Source organism: Lissotriton helveticus, chromosome 1_1 (genome assembly GCF_964261635.1).
Source record: "Lissotriton helveticus chromosome 1_1, aLisHel1.1, whole genome shotgun sequence".
Taxonomy (NCBI): Eukaryota; Metazoa; Chordata; class Amphibia; order Caudata; family Salamandridae; genus Lissotriton; species Lissotriton helveticus.
Window position 1 is genome coordinate 805370770 of NC_136057.1, and position 25523 is coordinate 805396292.

General features: G+C 44.6%; 1 protein-coding gene across 1 annotated transcript in view; it reads right to left on the reverse strand.

Moving 5' to 3' along the window:
* The window catches only part of IFRD1 (interferon related developmental regulator 1), a 160571-nt gene extending 136026 nt beyond the window's left edge, over positions 1-24545 (reverse strand). The window contains exon 1 of the mRNA XM_078674456.1: positions 24113-24545. Within this exon, the coding sequence (XP_078530582.1) occupies positions 24113-24182 (70 nt within the window). The 5' untranslated portion in view covers positions 24183-24545. The remainder of the gene's footprint in view (positions 1-24112) is intronic.
* Positions 24546-25523: the final 978 nt, after the last annotated feature.

The following is a 25523-nucleotide window of genomic DNA, read 5'->3' on the forward strand; positions in this document are numbered from 1 at the left end:
AAAAAGATATATATCTGTAACAGCGGACCGGGCAGCGCTCCAGGACGCGTACTTTTCGCGCAACGGAGCTTTGTGAAGCGAAGCTGATTGGTTCTCCGGCGTCTGTCAACATTCCAAACAGTCCGTAGCGGCCGCCATCTTGTCTCTCGGTAGGATCGAGAGACAAGAGGAGGCCAAAGCGAAGGGGCAAATGACCATAAGGGGGAATAGTAGATCCTCGCTGACCCCCTAGGTTTGATGTGGAGGTTTTAAAAGGGCCCCGCGGGGCAAAAAAAAAAAATAATAATAATAAAACGGCTGAATGGATTTGCACGAAACTTGGCAAAATTGTAGGGACTGGTAGCCCGATGTGCCTTTGCTAGGTCTCAATATATGTGCTTCAGTGGATTTTGAGAAATTAACGTTCAAAAAAAGATATATATCTGTAACAGCGCACCGCTTCGCGTACTTTTCGCGTTACGGAGCTTTGCGAAGCGAAGCTGATTGGCTCTCCGGTGTCTGTAAACATTCCAAACAGTACGTAGCGGCCGCCATCTTGTCTCTCGGTAGGATCGAGAGACAAGAGGAGGCCAAAGCGAAGGGGCAAATGACCATAAGGGGGCATAGTAGATCCTCGCTGACCCCCTAGGTTTGATGTGGAGGTTTAAAAAGGGCCCCGCGGGGCAAAAAAAAAAAATAATAATAATAAAACGGCTGAATGGATTTGCACGAAACTTGGTAAAATATTAGGGACTGGTAGCCCGATGTGCCTTTGCTAGGTCTCAATATATGTGCTTCAGTGCATTTTGAGAAATTAACGTTCAAAAACAAGATATATATCTGTAACAGCGCTCCGCTTCGCGGAGATAAAATTATATCTGTATTACCTAGCTGTTGCTAACACCAGTTAGCGACGGCTAGTAGGAGATAGCGACCATCTTGGGCCCCACTTTGCATGTGAGTGATATTTATCACTAATGACATGCAAAGTGGGCATGCCAAGATGTTAGCGACTGGAAACAGTCGCTAACATCGCTATCTCCTATTATCAACTTTTGGAAATATTCGAGATAAGCGCGAATATCTCCAAAAAGTAACAGCTGCCCTGAGCAGTTCTTAGCCATGTTATGCAATGGGAGGTGGATAACATGGCTAAGAGCATTAGCTCGGTAATGCATGAATATCGCTGAGTTTTCAGCGATATTAATGCATTGCGGTCGTTTTTTATCGTATTTGCGATAAACCTTGATAATAGCAAGGTTTATCTGCGATAATTTCTGACGGTAAAAAAATCTTTGCAATGCATCGTTAGGGATCAATATCGCTTAACTTTGGTAATATGCCCCAACGTCTGTTAACGTTCGATTCGAAGGAAATCAGGAAGTGTTGAAAAACATTGTCTGCGCCATCTTGTCTTTTTTCAAATGCCACACTTTTGTCGTGCACGGCAGCCATTTTAGATGCCTTGACCAGACCCACTCTGTGCACGCTGTCGATCCTTAGCATGGCTCCCCACCCTCGCAAGCATCTCACCCAGGCAGTGGTCACCCCCGCTCTCTGTCTTATGCATGGGTAATAAACCTCCCCCCATCTGCGCTGCTCTTCCCTGAGAATCACACCCTGTGCCCGCCCGACACCTCCCTTTCGCCCTATTCACTACCGCACCCTCTGACACTCCTTTTCCTCTGTGTCCGATTGTCCAGGCCGGTCCTAGGCTATCAGCTAGCCCTGCAGATGTAGTTTATGGCCACAGCTGTAAAGAATCACCCCTCTTCAAAGGAGTTATAGTAGATCAAGGCCCACACTCGATGAGATCCGTCACAGCAGAAGCGTTGCTATTATCTGAAAACCATCCTGTATTGTGATTGGGGAGGGGACCGAGCGTGAAGCGGAAGATTCCAGGGATGACTCTTTGTACATCAAAGTTTTTACAATTATGTGTCACATTAAAAATATATAGCACTCCGACAAAGTAGTAAGATTATAAAACTTTAATAATTTATAAATATATACAAGAAAACAAAAATAGTAATAACATATAAACATTTTTAGGGAAAAACAACGAAGTAGCGGTCGGCTGTGCGAATAGTCCCAATGCAGCACAACGTCCAGATTTCCGGCGTGGGGCGTCGCGGGGGGTGGGTCATCAGTAGCAAACTGTTGTGCGAATAGTTCCAAGGCAGCAGAACGCGCCGAAATCTAGATGACACGAAAGTGATGTCTAGTAAGTTGCCACCCAGCAAATAACGGCGTGGGGCGTCGCGGGGGGTGGGTCATCAGTAGCAAACTGTTGTGCGAATAGTTCCAAGGCAGCAGAACGATGGCACCAAGGTGATGTCCAGTAAGTTGCCGCACTGGTTTTGGTATCCTACAATGCTGCTCCGAATAACGGCGTGGGGCGCCCCGGGGGAGGCGGCGTGAACGGGCCTCTCCAGGTGGAGTGTCATCTGTTGTAGTGGGGCGCCCCTTTACCGTTTCAGTTGCCATTCCGTCCGTTTTTGGTCCACTGTGTCAAAAGCCGCAATTCAGCTGAGTTGCGCCCACTCTTGCGGTGCAGCGATAGGCGGCTGTCACAGGACTCTCAAAATGGCGGCAGGCTCTTTCCTTTTTGGGCCTGGTCCACTGAAATGGCCCTGGGACACCTTGGAAATCGGACGCTTGTCTGCTAGGTCTTGGACCCCATTCTCGAAAGCGTCCCCTCCGCCTTGAGAATTCATCAAAAGTTTTGGGGGCCCCGACTCCTGCAGGCTTCAGTTGGGGAGCGGCTGCCATGATTGCTCGCGGAATGACCACGACGGAGCTACGAGATGGTGGTGCTCTCATGCTGACGCCAGTTTAGTCTGAAACATCCAGAAACAAGGTGGGGCTTTCATCGTTTGGGAAAAAAAAAAAGTTTTCATCCAATGAAAAGTGTTTTTAGGTCATATGATCAAGCCTTCCATCATTAGGAAACCAAAAGTAAAATGAACCAATGAAAAGTTTTATAAACAAGTCACATGACCTGTTATGCGGCATAGGGTATAAAATGCGGAGAAAATACGTTGGCACGTGAGGCGGCGTCAGTAGCGGACCGATGTGCGAATAGGCCGAAGGCAATACAACGCGCCAAGATCCGGATGGCACCGAGGTGGTGTCCAGCAAGTTGCAGCACTGGTGTGGCCATCCTACAATGCTGAAAGTCGGCGTGGGGCGCCCCGTTGGCCTGTGAGTTTGCGTCAGTAGCGGACCGATGTGCGAATAGGCCGAAGGCAGCACAACGCGCCAAGATCCGGATGGCACCGAGGTGGTGTCTAGTAAGTTGCCGCACTGGTGTGGCCATCCAACAATGCTGAAAGTCGGCGTGGGGCGCCCCGTTGGCCTGTGAGATGGCGTCAGTAGCGGACCGATGTGCGAATAGGCCGAAGGCAGCACAACGCGCCAAGATCCGGATGGCACCGAGGTGGTGTCTAGTAAGTTGTCGCACTTCTGTGGCCATCCTACAATGTTGAAAGTCGGCGTGGGGCGCCCAGTTGGCCTGTGAGATGGCGTCAGTAGCGGACCGATGTGCGAATGGGGCCAAAGGCAGCGCAACAATATTTTCTGACTGACACCACAAGGCGCTGAGATGCCAAGATCCGGATGGCACCGAGGTGATGTCTAAGTTGCGGACTGATGTGCGAATGGGGCCAAAGGCAGCGTAACAATATTTTTTGTATGGAAGATACCACTAGGCGTTGAGATGCCAAGATTCGGATGGCACCGAGGTGATGTCTAGCAAGTTGCTGTACTGGTGTGGTCATCCTACAATGCTGAAACTCGGCGTGGGTCGCCCCATTAGCCTGTGAGATGGCGTCAGTAGCGGACCGATGTGCGAATAGGCCGAAGGCAGCACAACGCGCCAAGATCCGGATGTCACCGTGGTGGTTTCATAGTTGAGAGGCACTTCATCTGCAGTGGGGCGCCGAGATCCGGATGGCACCGAGGTGATGTCTAGCAAGTTGCTGTACTGGTGTGGTCATTCTACAATGCTGAAAGTCGGCGTGGGGCGCCCCATTAGCCTGTGAGATGGCGTCAGTAGCGGACTGATGTGCGAATGGGGCCAAAGGCAGCGCAACAATATTTTCTGAAGAGAAGACACCAAAAGGTGCTGAGATTCCAAGATCCGGATGGCACCGAGGTGGTGTCTAGCAAGCTATGCAGTTGAGTTGTGTGCGCACTTGCGGCGAATAGGTCGAAGGCAGCATAACAATGTTTTTTGAATAGAAGACACCACAAGGCGTTGAGATTCGGTTACCACCGAGGTGATGTCTAGCAAGTTGCCGCACTGGTGTGGCCATCCTACAATACTGCTCCGAATAACGGCGTGGGGTGCCCGAAGGGGGGGGAGCCGGCGTGAATGGGCCTTCCTAGGTGGAGGCTCGTCTGCTGTAGTAGGGGGCCCCTTTACCGTTTCAGTTGCCATTCAGCTGAGTTTCGGCTGCTCTTGATGCTACAGCGACAGGCGGCTGCAAGAGGACTCTCAAAATGGCGGCCTGTTCTTTGGATTTGGGCCTGGTCCACTAAAATGGCCCTGGGACACCTTAGAACTCGGACGCTCGATTTTTTTTTTCTTTCCTGTACATGCAAAAAAAGGTAAATGCCCGGTACGTTACACGCTTCATCTGCCACGATGAACTCTCCAGAGGAACCGAAAAAAAATATAGTTGTGGTAACTATACCATGCATCGTCATATGGAGAGGTGGCACCAATTAATTATAGTGCTGCATAAAAGAGAGATTTGGAGGAGAACCCCTGACCTGCTAGTACATTCATCAAAGAAGTGGCACTGAGAGCTTCAGAGGCAAGGGAAACGGTCCCAAATATTTAGAAGAACTTTGGAAAGATTAAAATGACATGTTTAGATTGTGGCAAATTAATTTCATGTGGACAGATGAGTGTTACTCTAATAAATACAGCATATGAACATCATCATAGTCGATGGTTGGTAGAGACATTTTGACTATATCCTGGACCTGCCCGTCCTCGCCCAAAATGGCGCCGGAATAAATGGGACTCGTAACTCCTTGTTGTGTACTGGTTGCAGAACCTTGAAATCACGAGATACGTATGCAGTTTTGAAGCACATGGCGGGCGGGGACGAGAATTGATTGAATATTTCGACATCCCTATTGATATTAAGTTCTGATGTGTTATTGATTACTGTACTGTTGAAAGTTCGAATTAACGTCACCCATGGTACTTGCCCGCAAATGTATATCTAGATAATTTTATTGTAACTGGCCCTGTCGTATTTTAATTATAAAATGTACGTCCACCGATTCCGTAACTGTTAGACACCTTAGTTCTTGCAACCTAATGGCCCGCCCGTTACGTTCCTCTACAGTGTAAATGTCTATTCATCATATACGATTACAGTTTGCTCTGTGGCAGGCCCACGTGGTTATAGGCTCGTATTTGTATAATGAAATTTTCACAATAAAGGTTTTTAAAAGAAAACATGGTAGTAGTATATACATTGGTAAAGTTTTTAATAATAGTGACTGTTTTAGAATCATTAAAAGGCAAGTGAAATAAAGCAGACCAATTACATGAAGGGTAAAAGGTATAATACGAAGGAACGCAGTAAAGATAAATGGTCAAGGGCTGTTGTGTTTTCTATTCCTGCAACATAAAGTGATCGATAAGAATCTCATATTCAGGCGTATCGGCGACTAAGACAGCAGGTCGACCCTCTTTTGCTCAACGGCTCCGTCATGGGACGAAGAAACGCTCTTTTTCTCGAAAAAAGAATATATTTTACTTGCAGGACAGTTGTAAAATTTCCGGGAAAGTACATTAGCCTGGAACATTATAACATATATTTAAGAAAAAATAATGTTCGGAAGTAATGAAAAGCGTAATTTTTAGGTCATATGACCAAGCCTTTCATCATTACAATAAGAAAAGTAAAATGAACCAATGAAAAGTTTTATTAACAAGTCACATGACTTGTTATGCTTACGTTACGCGCTGCGCGCCCCGGATGACTTCCGGATGCGCTAACGCGGCGCGTCATATGACGCATTACGCGACAACGCAGGTCCAGAATATAGTCAAAATGTCTCCACCAACCAGCGGTCGGAACACAACCCCTTTCAGCAGGCTAAATAGTTCTGTTAAATGACAACAGAAGGGACAGGCAACAAGAACCATCAGTCAAAGAGGGGAGGGCTAGTTCTTCTCTACCGGGTTACATTGGGGCGCTACCGGAACTGATCGAATTGGTAGTCTACAGTGTTTCTGGATGTTTCAGACTGAAGCTGGGGTTAGCATGAGAGCAGCACCATTTCGTAGCTCCGTCGTGGTCATTCCGCAACCAATCATGGCAGCCGTTCTTTATCGTTATTTTGGGCGGGGTGGGTGGCGGAGCCGAGCTGTTTTGCAGCCATCATTGTGTGGAGTTCAGTTCATCTCACTAGTTTTGTATTTGTCATGAGGGGTTGTTCCTAATGTTTCTATTTTAGCGAGGTCAAAAAGAGATCCCATTAGTGGCCTACTGATTTTGCTCGATTCCTTTTCTTTTTTTTTTACACGATTTTTCGTTATCTGCAAAGACTAAACAGAGTATTGCGACTCTGTGTTTGTTTGTAAATAGAGAATGAACCAAAGAGAACTAATTCTAAAACAGTAAATACTTGGATAACAATCAATCAAATGGAGAGAGAAGCAGGCACGACGGATTACAACGGGGGCAAAGGCCTGCGTTAACTACCTTTCACTATCTGCAAAGAGAGAGTACTCCTAATAGAAATGAGGGGGGGGGGGGCACCATTCAAAGCAGATCAGTGTGCATAAACACGAAAATGTTTTCACTTACCACGTACTTGACATTCGACAGCTTATGATATCTGCTATTAAAAAACCATTGAAATTCACTGAAAAAACCATAGGTTATAGACCATATATAGTTAGGAATTAGCATTTACAAAACCTTGAAAATTCACTGAAAAAACCATAGGTTATAGACCATATATAGTTAGGAATTAGCATTTAAAAAACCTTATTTTACTCACACAAAACCATTGAAATTCCATATATAGTTAGTTGCACTAACTATATATTGCGCACCCGCAATCCACTGCTGATCATGTCACATATTACATCATTCATGACATGGTCAGTGACATCACTGATGACATCACTGATGACATCACTGATGACATCACTGATGACATCACTGATGACATCACTGATGACATCACTGATGACATCACTGATGACATCACTGATGACATCTCATTTGACATCTCATTTGACATCATTCTTGTGCTAATACGATAAACCTCTTCAGACTCTAATATAACCTTAGATACACTCAGTGTATACAGACACTCACACACTGCCACTCATTCATGGAGTTACTCACACACCCAGTCAGTCATGCAAAGAAACAATCTCACCTCCATTTCTTCAACTATACAGTTAAACACACCTTACTTATTGAAACATATACTAACACATATTTACTCTCTTATACAATCCCTGATACAAGTTCACAATGATCGATACAACCACTCACTCATTCAGTGGCTCTCATGCACAGTTATTTATATATGCCAACTCTCACATGTACTGTGTTTTACATATGTACTTACTATGACATGTAGCATTGAGATATCCATTCACTCATCAATACACTCATGCACACAGTCAACTGCCCATGTAGCTGTTTCCACATGCACTCTTGAACTCATACACCTAGTGAATAAACTGCTCACACATCTATGCATAGAGTCACACACCTTCCAGCCACCCCCACACAAACTCAATCTCCCATAGAAATACTTGGGCAACCAATTAATAACATATATAGCCTCTCGTATAGCTAATGATCAACACATGCAGCAGTTTACAGAACAACAGACATAATGATGCACAAATTAAGACAGTTTAGTCACTAACCCATGCATTCAGTGAGACACATTTAATCACTCACTCATAGTCAGTTACGCACCTACTAAATCCTTCATCCAGACACTTATACATCCACTCATTCTTCAATATGTAAGACATATTTTAACTTTACAGAAACATACAGTCACTGGATGTTGTCATCAGTGATGTCATTTGAGATGTCATCAGTGATGTCATCAGTGATGTCACTGACCATGTCATGAATGATGTAATATGTGACATGATCAGCAGTGGATTGCGGGTGCGCAATATATAGTTAGTGCAACTAACTATATATGGAATTTCAATGGTTTTGTGTGAGTAAAATAAGGTTTTTTAAATGCTAATTCCTAACTATATATGGTCTATAACCTATGGTTTTTTCAATGAATATATATATATATATATATATATATATATATATATATATATATATATATATATATATATATATATATATATATATAACAGTTCTATATATTGGATTCATGCTGTACGTTATGTTTTGAATGCTTAATTAACCATTTTATGTTTTAAGCACAAATGTACAGCTAGGCATCCTACCAAACTTCATGCGAGAGGCCATTATCGCAATATTAAAGCCTGACAAGGACCCCTCTAAGTGAGAATCATATCGCCCGCTCTTACTGATCAATTTAGACACCAAAATCTTCACCAAACTTTTGGCCACTAGACTCCAGCCGCTGCTTCCGCTGACTGTTAGAACGGACCAATCCAGTTTCATACCAGGAAGAAGGTCGACCTCCCATAATCTCAGGACGCTGTTTGCGTTAATACACTATCTCGCCCCTCATTTCCCAGCGTATGCGCGCTCTTAGATGCCACTAAGGCGTTTCAGTTCCTTAGAATGGGGGTTCTTGTTTCCACTTCTCTACAGGCTGGGTCTGAGCCCGCTTCATACAACAGATTTAGCTTTTCTATAACCTGCCCACAGAGCCCCTGAAGGTCAACTGCCTGATTTCAGACCAGATATGCATCACTAAGGGCCCCTGTCACCCTTGTTTGAGATCGAGACAGAACCACTGGCAGCCAGAATTAGGCAACACCACACAGAGGTATAGGGTTCACCACAAGGGTGTTTGTGATGTATTCCTATAAGTACTGTATCGATTCCCCTATTCCTGACCCTGGTCTGGTTAATAATTAACTAGCAGCCATCCAACGGTGCAAAAACCGTTATCTGATTAAGCCACACCACGGCACAGAAGAGCGTTATCTGATTAGGTCATAATGCATGCCATCTAATTAGACAAGCGATATTCCTCCAGCCCCTGATAAGGCATACGGAGTTCTCAAAACAAATCAAACCTACAGCGACCTGGGAAATTCCCATAACCATTGTTTTGATTTCATCGAGAACTTCAGCAAAAGAATGTGCGAACGAGCTCGTTCATATGACATCCTTATTGACGTATATATGTCCATCCTTACGTCAATCTCGGCACCTTTCAGGTATAAATATTACCGACATTGCCTTAAGCAAACACATGCGGTGGTGACGAGATCGGAGCAGCGAGACGTGCTGAGGAGCCCAGCAGAGAGCGAAGCCCACAGACGCTGCCCCGCCTTCCTGATGCGCTGAGAACGAGACGCTGCCTTTCTCCTGCTGAGAAATCCAGCTCCGGCGCTTCCAAGCAGCCCTCGCAGGCAGCTGGAATATCAAGACCCGGGATAAGAGATACCAGCCCTCCATCATTCTAGATCTCAGGTACAGAACTGAATAACCCCTCGCAGAGAATTCTCTAGTCAGTCCCTTGGCAAAACAAACTTAACTTAAACTGCTACTTATCTACTCCCGCCCACGTATTAGGCTTAGGTCAGGTACACTGGGGTAGGCGTGGTTAGAAGCACCAGTTGAGTACGATTAGTCAAATGTATATATGTATGTATCTATTTTATCCATTTTAAAGTATCATATGGCTCAGAAACCATATCAATGCTTTTACAGTATTATTTTATAATTCTGTCTTTGCTGTATGCACTTTACTTAACTACAAGTATTGCAATAATAGCGATTCATTTCTCTTGTATGAGAAAAGAGACTGATCAATAAATAACATCTTTTATTGAACACGCCCGTCTCTTCCTTTCTCTACAATCTGGTGAAACTAAGAATGCACTGAACTGACTGAGTAAAATAAGTTGTCTATTGTTTTCACACGACTCTAGAGATACACTCTTGATTAGGGGAGAGCAAAGTTGTCATGTTCTATGGTTGTCAGAAACTAAATCCCTTCTTGTCTATCCAGGGAGGTTAAAATCCTCCTTGCCTATTCGAGAAAGTTTTTAGTGAACTCTGAGCTAGCTGGCACAAACACAAAACTTTAAGTCTAATATCGTCGGTAGAAGACCTAGTTAACCTCTGCCCTAGGTCTATACTATTGAAGATATTATTCCAATGCGCAGAGCCTATTGGGATAATAGGAACTACACTACAGGTTCACTGCGTCAATGTACACACATGACATCACTTTATACATGACGAGTCCGAAAGACAAGTTTGCACCAATGACTAGAGTTAGTGCGATACAGGGGCATGTCCGGGGTAGTAATTAACTGGGGCAAATCTGTTAAGATCCAGCTGACATACGGAACTCAGGCATTTGACACCGACTACCCGATAACCTGGACAACTGGTCCGACGTGATAACCTGGACAACTGGTCCGACGTGATACCTGGGTGTCTGGATAATGGCAACCTGCAAGAAATATTGACAGTTAACTACGGTAGGGTGGTGGACTGGATAGAGGACAGTACGGAGGTGGAAGACGCTTCCCCTATCCCTGTTGGGCCTCGAAGTGGTGGCAAAAAAGAATCCTGCCCAAATTATTACACTTATTTGTTAATGTTCCTGTTCTTCTCAGTGCAATTTTTTAAACGCCTCCAATCACTTATGATCGAGTTGGTCTGGGCGGGGGGACAGCTTAGGACATTCTGGGAAAAATTAACATTGCCGCAGGCACAGGGCGGTCTGGCGGCTCCAGACTTCACCCTTTTTGCCTATAGTGCTCAAGCACAATTTTTACACTTTTGGGTACACCCCACACCTTTCCAGCCCCACGTAGCCATTGACAAATATGGTGGCACCCCTTCCCTTAAAAACAGCCCTCCATCAAACATAGACGTCCAACTGAAGAAATAGACAGCAGAAACATTGCGCTAGGCTTGGTGTGGACTATGCAAACAGGCAAATACTGCCATGCTTTATGCCCCTTCCATGCCATTAGCAAATAATCCAATGTTCCCTCCACTCATGGATGGCAAGGCACAGGAGCGGGCGCACCTACACAACAACCAGGTAGCCCAGGACCAATGTTCCCTCTAATTTTCTTCCTCTGCGTGCGGCAGTTTAAAGTCTTTGTGCGCTGCAGCCAAGGCTATGTGCGCCAAGAACCCAACCGCATGTGCAGCGATAACTGTTCTGACATGGGGTTTCCCGCTTGATTGTGCAGATAACTGACTTGGGTACTGGGATGCAGGAGGCCTGATTGATGGGGCAGGCAGGGCCAAACTGGGACCTGGGGCACCACTCCTTAACAAAACCGGTCCCCAGCACTGCTGCTTGTGTTACTCAGGGCTGATTGTGGTATCGCTGAAAAACTGCCCCCGCAACAAAACCGTCCCCACTGCTCCAAATCTGGTCCCCACCCTTCCAGTCTCTCAGGCAAGCGCCTGATGCCTGCTACGGCCAGTCCAGCCCTGGGGAAGCCCTTTGTGTTGGTGACTGCCATACACTGGTTGTGTCATGTTGGAAATCAACAGGTGCAGTGCAGAGCATCTGAAACCATGACAAAGCTACACTAATATATTAGGAAACCAGGGCAACCTGCCTCATTCCACAGCACCAGTCAACCTCTGCTTTCCCAACTAACTACACAGCAGCAGCTCAGGGACATCTTAAGGATTTTAAGGGCCCTAGGCCAAAAGTATTTAGGGGCCCTTTGCGGATCACCTTTGAATTTATGATTCAGTTTCAGCTCGTGTCCTCTTTGGCCAGATCACCAACAGTGCACAGAAACACTGGTTCACATTCGAAATGTGTTTATAGTTAATATTCAGGGATAGTATTTTTCCAATATAGTAACATCGTAGAAGCTCACTAATACTACTGCGAATGATCACTGACATCCTCCCAATTCTCATCTGAGATCCTGTTTGGATCTAAAAGAAACATTTTTTATGGATGTTGCATGAAACAAAAACACATTTGTCATAAAATGTCTGTTATAGACCCACACATTACCCAGATTAAAAATAACTTAAAGGAAAATGCCATTTAGCATAGTATGCCACTCGACTGTTATTGTGCTGCCTCCATTATTGCGTCCAGATATATTGTATTGTAATTGTATTTATATAGACCTTGCTACCCCAGCTGGGGTGTTGAGGCGCTTTTTCGGCGAGTAGCATGCTACTCCGGAATCCATAAAGGATTAGTGGTGAATTAATATAGTGAAATCTGAAAGTAATTTGAGTGGTGGATATGTTAGTCAGTTGTTTAGATTGAGAACGATAGTGGAGGGATAGAAGAGGGAAAAAAGGTTTGCATTTTTATAGCTCTTGCTACCCATGATGGGGTGTTGAAGCGCTTTTTTGGCAAGTAGTACACTACTCCGGAACCCATAAAAGATTAGTGGTGAATTAGTATAGTGAAATATGAAAGTAATGTGAGTGGTGGATATGTTAGTTTGGTATTTGGGTTGAGAAGGATAGCGGAGGGATAAAAGAGGGAAAAAGATTTGCATTTATATAGCACTTGCTACTCCTGATGGTGTTGAATTACATATTCGGTGAGTAGCATGCTACTCTAGAACCCATAAAAGAATAGTGCTGAATTAGTATAGTGAATTATGAAATTTATTTGAGTGGTGGACATGTTAGTCTATTATTTGGATTGAAAAGTATAGTGGATGGATAGAAGAGGGAAGGATTTAAGTGCAATTGTGCCTCATTGTATAATTTGGAAGCAGCTAGACAGTTCTATAGTCGGTTTCAAGTAGCAGGTTCAGCAGCCTCGACACCTTTTTCTCTGCCAGTATTTCATAGCCATATGAAATGGACAGAAGCAGCTTTGCCACCATGGCCTACTGAACATGTCCTCAGAGTGGGCCTTGCAGAGATCTTGAAAGTCTATGAAAACCTAAAGTTAGGGTAGCAGCTTTGGCTTTCAGGTTCATGTGTGCGAAAAAGTGCCTATTGGATCAAATGTTTATAGTTCATTTCCAGTTAGTGCTTGGGACGGGTGAATTTTTAATTCTACTTCAGAATTGGAGAAATTTGGTATTTCATTTACACTTGTAACGTAAAATTACTAATAAAATCCGCAGCTCTAATCCGCTGACAGAATCAATCACCAAAAACAGCCCTAAAGGTTACCAGGGGATGCCCCATCCTCATAACTCGGTTCAGGAGTTCTCCAGAAAAGCCAATGTTCATCTTTGGCAACAGCAAGCTCACTGAATCTGAGCAACCACCTATCCCGAAGTGGGTAGCAGAGAGATATTACTCCTCTGGTGCCAATGGGCATCTGTCCACCAATTGCGCACTGCAGGCAAACTATCTATTCTGCGTCACTGTTTATCACAAAAGTAAGTGGTCTCTTCATGCTTCTCCATGTTTCTCTCAGCAATAATAGGCGTCCCTCTTCTAAAACCAACTTGCTGCATTTCTTCCATAATGGGCCGTGGCTGCTGGCTGTTTGTAACCAGTTGTGAGAGTAGATTTGTTAATTGCAGCACCGCCATTAGCTGCAATTTACAAACATACGTTCACAATGGCTCACAATCAGCCCCCAGCTGGGCTCCGTTAAGAGAAGAAAATGCAGCAAGTCCAAAAGCACGACGCGCTTCCCTCAGGACACTGCGCGCTCGGGGGTCAGTGACGTGCGCGCGCACCTTGGAGGGAATGGTGGCCAGGACCGAAAACCAGGGGGATAGTATCCCAACACTACAGCAAATGTGCGGCCCTGCACCTCACTCTGCTTTGGATGTGTTGCTTTATCATCAACTACAGGCACACCTGTAGAAGCAGATTCGGTACATTTCCAATCCCAACCCGACCTTACCGGCACTCGAAAATATACTCACTGTGGAGTCTAGTCAGAAGCTAATCACTCGAATCTATACCATAACACTAAGGGATTTCCCGGTTACCGTGCCAGCGTCTCGGGGGCGTGGGAGGTGAATCTAGGGGTGAGCCTCACAGATGAGCAATGGGCCTTCAGTTGTAGACAACTGGAGCAACTGTCTCCTAATTATCACCTCCGACCTATACATTTCAAATATATTCATCGTCTCTACCGTGCTCCAGCGCAACTACACTATGGGATTGCGCTCAGAAAACAACTGCTGGTGGTGGGGTGCCCCCAGGCGACATTTTTACACCTGGCCTGACAGTGCAGACCTATAGCCAATTTCTGATTCGAAATACTGCACTACATCAAGAGCATAACGGGGCAGGGGCTGCCTTGCACACCATTGGTGGCGCTGTTGGGGGTTGTGTCCAACATACGGCCGAAGTTGAGGAAACTCCCGGCAATGTTATTGCATGCAAGCTAAACGCCAAGTAGAGATACACTGGGGCGCTGCCCCCATTCCCCCTGACTGCGAAGGAACTAATGCCGACGCAATCCCGCCCACGTGACATGTTGCCCGTTTGTGCACTGGCTGAGCTCAGCTGATGCAGACAAACCTTGATTTAAGTATTACTGGGATGAGTGCCCTAGTCTGTAATGGGGAAATGGTTGGGGTTCTGGATGTTGCGGGTAAAATGCAGTTTGGTCTGGCCTCGCATGCCTTAAGTTAATGGAGAATACTACTGGATTGTATCTCATTAAAAGTGTCATGGCTGTGTAACAATGATCTTGCGTTTGTTGGTATCTCTGGATGGTTGGCTAGCCAGCCAGCAAGCAATGTACTGCAGTTTGTGTTCTTGTTTGTAATCTTTACACGAAATGTAAATAAAAACTTTATTTGAAAAGCACAAATGTACAATTATAACTATTGTATAAAAAAAGTTAACCAATATATTTTTACAATAGGTTATTATAGTTCATATTAGTGTGCCTCGTTGACTGGTTGGCTGCTAAGGCATTTTTGGAATTTGTGTCGGAGACTCGTTGTGTTTTCCTATGTCACTGAGATGGTTTGAAGGGTTAACGTGACTACATGGAAACAGGACTTCTTGGTTAACCTACTAAAAATATGTTTCCACAAACATTAGGGGTGTATCTTAACTGAGCTGTTCCTTCAGGCCTGTTACTAGGAGATTGCTGCAATCTTCGAAGTTTCAAAACCATGATGCAATTTGCACGAATGGCCGCAATGATAAATATTGGGCATATACCATGTGCTAGGTAATCAACACACAAGGGATCTAAGGTTTACTCGAACTAGCTTTTCTTCATCTGTAATCTTTAGCAGCACAGAATGGTTTAATGTTCTGCTTTCTAACACGTATATTCTTTCTGGATTTAAACACTTGTTTCAGTATAATTTACGTTTTTATGAACTGCATGGAAGTCACACAAAAAGATGGCCAGAATAAAGCAATGAATGCTTCAATATCTAGTATATTTCTTTGCCCACCATGCCATCTCAAACACCAGCCAAATGCACATCTGCCATGGTCCTGCTCCAACAGAGTCCAGCGCAAACTGGTTAGCCAGGTCCCTTCGGTACCAGAATGAAAATAACCCCGGATCAATGACCGTTTATTCAGGCGTCTTCAGTAGCGTGACGCTTGGTTCAGTAAAACAGTGTGCAAGGGACCAACATCTGGACATACTGGAGTTCTCTTCTGGAGTGGAGGGGGCGATAGATCGCCTGTTGGATAAGGATGGGCTATTCACGAGCAGCAAAATTAGTACTGATTTGCATATGGTAAGCTTCTGTTTGGAGCAGCATGGTGGTTGATAAACAATGGACTGGAATACAGCCCAAGCAATCACCAGTGGTGGAAATAAATTAATCAGGCATTCCACCTCCCACCTTGTTTGATGCAGTATTCTCCTACCTTGTGCAGATGGAAAGTAAGCAAGATGGTCTAACGAGCGTTGGTGGTGTGGGATAGAGGGGCAGAGGATGCTTTTGCCTTTCAGGGGGAGCATTATCTACTCCTAATGCTATTGCAGGGGAGTATAAGGGAATCCTGCTTCACTGATGCCCACAGCCAATGCAGCAGCATGAACAAACCCGGTGCCTGTACCCAGAATTATTGGATCAAGAGTTTGCCGACCTAACTGCAAAGCCAACAGACGTGATTTTAACTTGAGAAGTCTCACCCAGTGTTACTGCTGCAGGAGAAATACCCAATCTACTATTGAGGGCACAAGAGCGCTCTTAAGAACATTGCTAATTCTCAGCTTGCTAAATAAACCTGGTCATTCATATGGCCACACAGTTATGTTATGTTAGACGTTCTTATATAGCGCTCTAATCACCCTGGGGCAGCTCGGAGCTGCTCAGCTAACACAGCAAAGATGGCAGCCGGGAAAAAGTGAGCCCTAGTACAAAAATGCCTTTAAATGTTTCCTGAATATTCGGTAAGATGGAATATCTCGCAGAGTTTTAGGCAGGCTGTTCCAATATTTAGGGGCCAGATAAGAAAAAGCCATACCCCCTGACCGTTTGAGTCTGTTGCGAGGTATATGAAGCAACTGACAAGAGCTTGACCTCAGCGGACGGCCAGGGATATGTTTATGCAATTTCTTTTGTAAATACTTCGGACCCTGACCATGTAGAGCATTAAAAGTCAAGCAGCAGACCTTAAAAAAAGATTTTTTTATAGGTAACCAATGTAGGTTTCTCAGCAACGGCGACGATGGCGAGCCCGCCGGCATGTTCAGGATCATCCTGGCGGCCGTATTTTGGATGACCTGCAGCTTGTTTAGAAATGACACCCCTACCTCCGCTAGTAGGGCGTTCCCGTAATCCACGCAACTAATTACCATGGCTTGGGTCAGTGTTCTTCGGTGCTCCGTAGTAATGAATGGGAAAATTTTCCGAAGTAATCTTAGCCTAAAGTAGCATGCCCCGGAGATGGATGCTACGTGATCCAGCATAGAAAGGGATTGATTTATCTTAATGCCTAGATTGTTAACCCTCTGTTTAGGAACAGGGGGGGTACCCAGCTGTGTTGGCCACCACTCATTTGACCAGGCTGCTGCAGCCTTTCCATGAAGCATGACCTCTGTCTTGCCCGGATTCAACTGGAGACAGTTATTAGTCATCCAGTTTGATATTTTAAGAATACCAGTGGCAAAGCGGAGTCTGTCTGCTTCAATGTTTGGGCCGATGTTGAATAGCTGGGTGTCAGCATACGAAATAGTTTCAAATCCCAGGGCTTCCACTACCTTAGCCAGAGGTGCCAAATAGATATTAAAAAGGGTAGGGCTAAGGCAGGAACCCTGGGGGACACCTTTGTCCAATGGTGTTTTCTCGGACTGATAAGGGCCCAAGATGACAGTTTGAAATCTGTCCGTCAGGAAGTTCTGCAGCCATTTGAGAGCAGCACCGTGAATGCCGAAGGATATTAACCTCTCCGCGAGCCTAGCATGCGAGATTGTATCAAAGGCCGCGGAGAGGTCAAGAAGTATCAAAATCGCTGGTCCTCCGGCATCAACAGTCATCCTCAAGGAATCAGTTATTGCTAAAAGGGCTGTTTCCATACTAAAACCCCGACGGAAACCCGATTGCGAGGAGTCCAAGAGGCAGTTAATTTCGAGGCAGCTGCTCAGTTGCCGGTTGATAATGCTTTCAAGCATTTTGGCTAAGAGTGGAAGCAAAGAAATGGGGCGATAATTAACCAGATCTTGCGGGTTGGCCGAAGGCTTCTTTAAAATAGGACGGACAAAGGCTTCCTTCCAGGGGCCCGGGATTATGCCTGATAGTTCAATCTTACTGTTGGGGATTGAGCCATACTCAAGTATTCTTTTTTATTCTATTGTTCACATTGTTTTATTTGTATACCTCCTGAGGATTTAAAACATTCAAATTACTACAATTATCCAGACAGCCTACGCATGCTTTACTTCCAAATGATAATCCCAGATGCATGCTTTCGTAGACTCTAGAACTGCTACCCCCACTTCACCATAAATACTAACTAGTTATTCCACCAAATGCTACAACTTTGCTGGTGAAAGCACTGGAGTGCAGCCTTGCAGGTAGTTCTATCAGTGCTGTTGTGGCTGGCTCTCCGTTTCCTTTCTAGCGGTTTAGTGTTTGGTGTCTACGGTCTTCTGTGTACCAGCTGACCTGCTTGTATGATCTACTATGCTTGTTGGTTTTCATGGGTGTGGGGGAATCCATGCAGTTCTTGATCCAGTTGTTTAAATTGTTGATGTCCTTGTGAAGGTTGTCTGTGGGGCTAGTTTAATCCGATCTGTGGGTGCAGAACATGCCTGCTTCTGTGAATTTGCCTGAGCTGTGTTTTGGAATGCTGTACCTGGTAGAGGATTTGACTAGGTGTGTTGATTTGGAAGTGGATGATGGAGTGGTTTGTCCATATGAGTGTGTGGTGGAGTGGCATTTGGTGCTGTGATTGGAGTGAAGGCTACATTGTGTGTGTTGGTTCCGGGGGACAAGCTGGGCAAGTGATGTTGCTCAAGCTTTCAAGGAGTACCGTCTAACAGGGGTTGTTTTGAACTTCCAGGTAAACATTAGTCACAGAGGAGAACGCAGGCTTTGGAGCAGACGGTGAGCGGAGCAACAAAGTTGGCGATGAGGTTGGTAAAGGTAGCTTGTGGTACGGTAGGTCATAAGCTGGGTCTGGTGTCTCAGTGGACAAATCCTGAAACTGCAGGAGCCTGTGTTGGACCTCATGGTCGAATTCAAATCTTGGTGGGTCCACTTAGCCTTTCATCCATCTGAGGTGAATGAGTACCATTGAGTTGGGTAACAAACATCTGTTATTCATCACCAAGATGCCTATGGGTCATCTCAGGTGTGGGTTACGTTCAGGGTTATGTTTTTATTTAGATTTTTAGCTTGAAGTGCAGGGTTCCATCAATGCAGTGGAGTTCTCTGTGGATGTTGTGCATTTGATGGATTCCTTGTAGATTATAGCGTGTTGTCCTCTTAGTTTGTGAAGGCGTCCCGTTGAGTCATCTTCTAGTCCGCTGGGATTGCTGTGGCTATGTCAAGAGCCGATGAGGGGTTGAGCCAGGTCTGATTAAAAAAGGATGTCTGGTGCATCACTACTTAGTCGGTCCTATATTTCCGTTGTGTTTGAGTGATCATGTGTTGAGAAGCATGCTTGAGAGTGGGTGTTTGTGTGGGTTTCCTGGGGCATGTGGTGTACGGTTAAGGTGTTGGTACTTGAATGGCATTTGAGTTGGGAGGGGGCTGTTAAGGGCGGTGTTACTAATTGCATGAGGAATATGGGTGTGTGGATGCTGAAGAACCGGCAGTGGGTGCAGGTGAAAGCTACTGTGGTGTGAGGCCCGGCAGCAGTTGGGAGAATGACATCCAAGTCTAGCGACAGAGTGCCGCGGAGTACCACTGGGCGGCCATCAGTCGAGGATTCCTGGTGCTAGATTTGGTCCAGGCATGTCCACTGCACATTTGTTGCAGCTGCCATTAAGTAGGTCCTGGGAGGGGGGAGGAGTGCATGGTGTCATCTCCTGTGCTGAAGACTCTTGCTTAGCTTCTTTTAAAAACTGTTTTGGGGTTAAAACCAGTAATGCCACTTCCTGTCCAGACGTATGATGGAAAATTCAGTGATGTGCTCACTTGCAGTATTGTATACCTTCTGCTGACAATGCGGTCAAAGTGCTTTTAAGGACATACTACAAACAGGTGTTAAACATCCAAGGGAGCCCTATGCCAATAGAAAAATAAAATGCATGAATGATTTATTTCCAAGATGAAACTCAGGGGGAACAACTGATACCTTAAACAGCCAGTGATAGGAGTACTCAATTCTCTTAGATTCTACATTTCACTGCAGTTCAGGAGGCTTAAAGATCTAAGTAATTTACACGCTAAAGGCAGCCCTTCGCCTTCACAATTAATCATCTTGACAGCAATAAAATTGTTAGTCTCAACTCGCCAAATACCAAAGGTGAGAGTATAATATAACCCTTTACATATGTTTTGCACGTCAATGCATGAATTAATAAATATGCTTCTCCAAAGTCAAGTCAAACTAAGCAAAAAACTAGTACAGATACAATAAAAAAAAATTACTTTTCTAACACTTGTTCCAAAACAACCTCCATAGAAACCTGTGCTATATCTCTGCCTTCATTGCGGGACTGAACCCCTAACAAAAGAACAAAGCAGTATCTATCATAGAAAACTTTTTCCCAAACTAATGACTAATTTGTTTTTTTTCAATTTTTTACCAAAAGCATTTTTTAACAAATGTTTATCATTCCAAAGAATACCAAAAGTCCAAACTGCTCAGATGAGCACTGAAGCTACCAATAGAAGGCTTAGCGTGTCTCAGAAATGCAAGGAATCTTAGTGTGAGTTTAGGTGGGTAGAGTGTGAGCATAGAGTATGGGCGAGTGCCAACATCTTTATTGAAAAAAGGGGCAAGAGCGTCAATGAGAAACACAACTTGAATGATCTCACTAAGAAGCTCACATATGTACTATCAGACCAACTAACTACATCGGAAAGTGCGGAGTTTTGTGGGATTTTTCCACTCATTGGGTTGGATTTTAAGTAAAGTATCCTAGTTCAAGGCAGAATTGATCAAGTGCTCAATCAAGATTAGAGAAAGCAGGAGTAAACGGATACAGTGATCACATTCATAAACTGCAATGCTACTGCTGCTCCAAATCTCATGTTGATGTGGTTTCTGTATACTTCATTCACATCTCTCGTCTTTACAGATGTATGTAACGTATAGGAACCACATGACTCATGCCCAGAACTTGTGCATAAAGGTTATTAAACGTAAGCTTACAATCAGCAGAACGAACACGTCTAAGTATCTACAAGTGTGAAGAACAAAAAGAATGCTGACCTGCTTAGACAAATTAGGTTTATTAAAAGTTATTTCAGAGGCCCATTCTGTAAAGAAAGCATGCAATCATTTCACAAGATCTCGTTCTAACAAATCTTTAAAGCGGCTCCATCTTACAAAAGTCAGTTTTTAGTTGCCCAATACTGCATTTGACATTCCTGTAGACAGAGCCACGGAAAAATTCACATGTTAAAAAAACCGATCATCCATTTTTTAACACTAATTTGTGCTTGTGAAGTACTAGTTATGACTAAGTAACTTCCTTAAACGCATTAGTCACCATAACCAAGGTTTGTTTATGAGCACTCAAGAGTATCAAAACAATCAGAAAGTACAAGCATTAGTATGCTTAAATGTATTCATCGTCTATATAGGTTTGCTTCAACTGTAAAAGGAAACGGTGCTGAACTTTTCCCCTGAATCAGACCCACTGTGTCACTTTGTAGGCAGAGGTTGGAGACATTCAAAGAAACCTTTGACACCTCAGAAATAGGTACTTCTGAGACCACGGTAAAGTTATTCACTTCACAGGACAAACTGCTCAAACCAGTATTTCTTAATCAATATTGAGAGTTAAGATGTGTACCCCAAAGGAGTAACCTAGCGGCTTGTCAAGAAAAAAAGCAATCAAGAAAAGAAGTTAACCTACAAATCTATTATTCAATAGGACCAGAGGTGTTTTTCTTCCTCATACTGCAGAAGCATCTAAACTCAGGCATGGTTCATACTCCATTACAGCCACAACAACTGCACCAAGTCATTTACACCCTATTTGACAATTGCTTGGCCAAACCAACATTGCATGCTCTTTGAAACGTCCTCAAGCCTACACATAAGCAAAGATTGTTTTAAGTGCTGCACTGTGTGCCCTCCTCAAAACAAGAATGCTGGCTAGTGAGATCATAAGTATCAGAAGATGAATCCCTTGTTTTCTGGTCTTGCAAAATACTCTCAATTTGATCTCTTAATCTGTGCATATCTGGCTCTTGAAGTGGTAGGGGGGTCTAATTCGATTCTAAAAGACTGTAGATTGACACTTACATAATGTTATCTTTGAAATGTACGGGCAGCAGGTCCAATAAACAACTTACCTATAGAGTTGTTTGCAAAAGTGGCATACTGTGCAAAAGCCTAACAATCTGCTCAAATAAAGTGCCATGGTTAGTAGTACCTCCAGATACCAACTAAATGTAATTACTGGTGCGTACAAAGCTTGATTACTTCTGGCACTGCAGGAGTTACAATTGAAAAGAAAAACAATTGGAATGGGTATCAATACCGCCAAATCATGCTGTCAGGATCACTAAATTATGTGACAGGGGAGTAGTGAATTGTGTGACAGGGGAGCAACAAGTTATGTTGAAAAGTTAAATAAATGATGTAGCAAGAAAAGGCAAATTATTAAACATAATGCAGTCCATTTTTGTGTTATTTCATTATTTGGTCACATTTTTGCACATGGTAATGATATCTGGGCAAAGATGTTACCTCAATAATACCAGTTTAACAACCAAATACAGGAAAAACCAATTGAAAGATGACCAGTTAACCTTTGCAAAGGGTCTCCCAATGCGCAAAAACACGTTGCCACGTTTCAAATAACTTGATCCGTTTGAGCTAGTTTTTTTTAATTTTATTTAAATCTGCAGACTATGCAGATGATGGATTATGTGGCAAATGCGGCACATCCTTAATTAAGAGAAAAAAACTGCAACCAAAGATTTGCAATGGCCCTGAAGATAGACGTACCAAGGAAGGAAACAGTCAACTCTATACACCCACTTCAGCAGCGTATCGGTAAGGCTTAGTTATTAAAACGTGTTGCATTGGTTCAATGAATGGTGCCTGAACTGAAAACAATCATTGGTAAAGGCAATAGGTATTGGTTTAATGATTTAGGGAGCAAGTAGGAGCAGAAAAAGGACGGTCGAAGAAAGCAATGATTCAAAGGAGCGAATCCAAAGCCTGTCCAGAATGCTTACTATAGCAACTAACATCTCTTTAAGAGGTCCCAGCTAGTCACCAGTGCCCAGGGGCGGATTGGCCCTGTGGGCACTCTGGCATGGGCCGAAGGGCCAGTGTCTCAGTGGGCCGTTTTTTTCCCTCTTTACCAGTCCATAGAGAGCACTGACAGGAAGAGGAAAGCATCTTCGCTGTGCAGCCGGCCATTCAGCGATGATCAGCTGTGGTCTCTCTTTTACCCCCTGCCCTGCCAAGCAATCATGCTAATGGTGGGCTGGGGAGGGGTGATTGTGTGCCAGAATCGGCCTCCCAGGGGTCCAGGTATTGCTCAGGCTTATGAGCCATTTTCACCTCGGTCCCCCTGGGGCCCCCGCAGCCCAGAAACCGTGCTTGCATTAGTCCTCACCCACAGCCCTTCTCATTCAGGGCATAGTGGGCGAGGAAGAATGGGTCTCACTATGGGGGCAGGTGATGTGGGGAACTCGTTCCATTTTCACCTTAGCCTCCCTCCCCACCCCCATGGATGGCCCAGAAGCTGTGTTTTTGCTTTAGCCCCCCACCCCCCACTCCTGCCACGCCATTGCCCTGAGGCAGTGAAGGGCTGGGGAAGGATGAGTAATTTACAAATAGTTGGGACCTCGCTGTTTTCAGGTGCTCCTGTACTGGAGGGCTGGGGAATCATTTTTTAATAGAAAGGGGCCTCGCTGTTTTCAGGTGCTCCTGCGCTGGAGGGCTGGGGAATCATTTTTTAATAGAAAGGGGCCTTGCTGTTTTTCAGGTGCTCAGCTAGTAGGACATTGTCACCCTGGCCCTGTGTCCTTCCCAAGAACAATACCCTCCCACTTCCATTCCTTGTGTGTTTCAGGGCACTCCCATGAATGTGGGCCACTTTTTTCGTCAGTGCCCGGGGCAAATTGTGACCCCAATCCGACCCTGCCGGTACCTTTATATTGAAATTATCGCTCCAAACGAGCCATCGCTGTATGCCGATCTGGCGAAAATAAACAAAGTTAATGTATTTAACTAGAAGGGCCACATAATGGTCACTTAAGGGACCGACAACCTTTCGTCCTTCGGCCCAATGATGTCAAAACCTACATCACCGCGCAAGCGCATGCCACCACCACCATGGAGCCCCGCCTCCTTCACAGTCACACAGAGACAGCACCATTTACCGGGCCAATGCATTCTGGGGCATGATCGGCTCGCGCGCTATGTACACGTTACACAACTGTATTCGGTGATGTGGTTAACACGCTCACCTCCTGCGCTGCCGCCGCTGGCTCCTGCTCCCCGGCCGCCGCCGCCCGTCCTCCGTTTTGTCCTGGGCATGTCCGGCGCGCTGTGCCGGGCCCGGTGCCTGGCAAAGATCAGCCGATAGACGAACACTTTTTACTAAACCGCCTTCCGGGTATAAGATTCAAGTCCCCTAACGGTAGAGGCGAGCAACGGCGGGCAGAACAGAAGCGGGACCAGGAGAAGCCGATGAGAGCCTGTGAACGAAAACGATGCATCTTCCCTCTGAAAACCTAGGGCTGAAGGCGAGCTGGGCACGCGCGGGGTTCTTTATAACCACCGGCTGCGGACGTCAGAGGGTGGGGCGTGACGCGGCGAGGAATCCAGACTGTCTACTTTGTGGACCAATCGCAGACCTCCATTTCAAGACATTCCGTGCTCTAGCTGTCAAAATATGTCATTTTCCGCACTCACGTGATGAAAAGAAGACATAAAAGAAAGAGGAAATACCAGCATGCCAACTATCTGCTGCAAGTGACTCAATCTTGAGCTTCAGCTTCGCAGTATAATGGACGAATATATCAATAAGGAGTTCCGGACGCATTTTCTCTTCAGATTAGTAAGAGGAGAAAAACATTGTATTATTAGAAAGTGACGATGTGTGAGTTACTATTTCTAATGTGTCTGTAATGTGTTCCCTTTCGAAAATTACAAAATATTCAACGCACGGCAAGTAATACAAGAGTCATTACATTACTGCCTTTGGAAACGGATGTGCCGCTATTGCGTATTATGGTAATTCTATGAAACAAAAATCATACTTTTCCAAAATGGCGACATTTTTGTATCCCTCGATTAGCGCGGCATAACGTAAAAATAATTAACCAGAGCAGCACGTCGCTTTAGTAGTAATCAACTGTAGGCCGCCAACGATAATTTTTTCCATAATACTTTGCCTTGATCCAGAAGGAATACAACTATCAAATTTGAATTCTGCTCGTGTTAGCGGGCGTGCCTGAATGAGAACTTTAGAAGAAATCAAGACAAACGAATTCCCAATTTAGCTATTTATTTAGTAGGATTTAGAAATCCCATATTGCGAATTGCTATTGCAATTGCTAATGAGACAAGTAAGTATTTGGTTCGGCATGTTGGTAAACCAAATTTCTAATTTTCTGCTTTCGTTGTATTGCTATGTCGATATTCCATACAAGACAACATTTTAGAACAAGTAAGTATTGTATTGTATTGTAATTGCATTTATATAGCGCTTACTACCCCTGACGAGGCGTCAAAGCGCTTTTTCGGCGAGTAGCACGCTACTCCGGGACCCATAGATGATTAGTGTTTAATTAGTATAGTGAAACATGCAAGTACATTTTAAGTGGTGGATAGGTTAGTCCGTTATGTGGATTTGGAATAATAGCAGAAGGATAG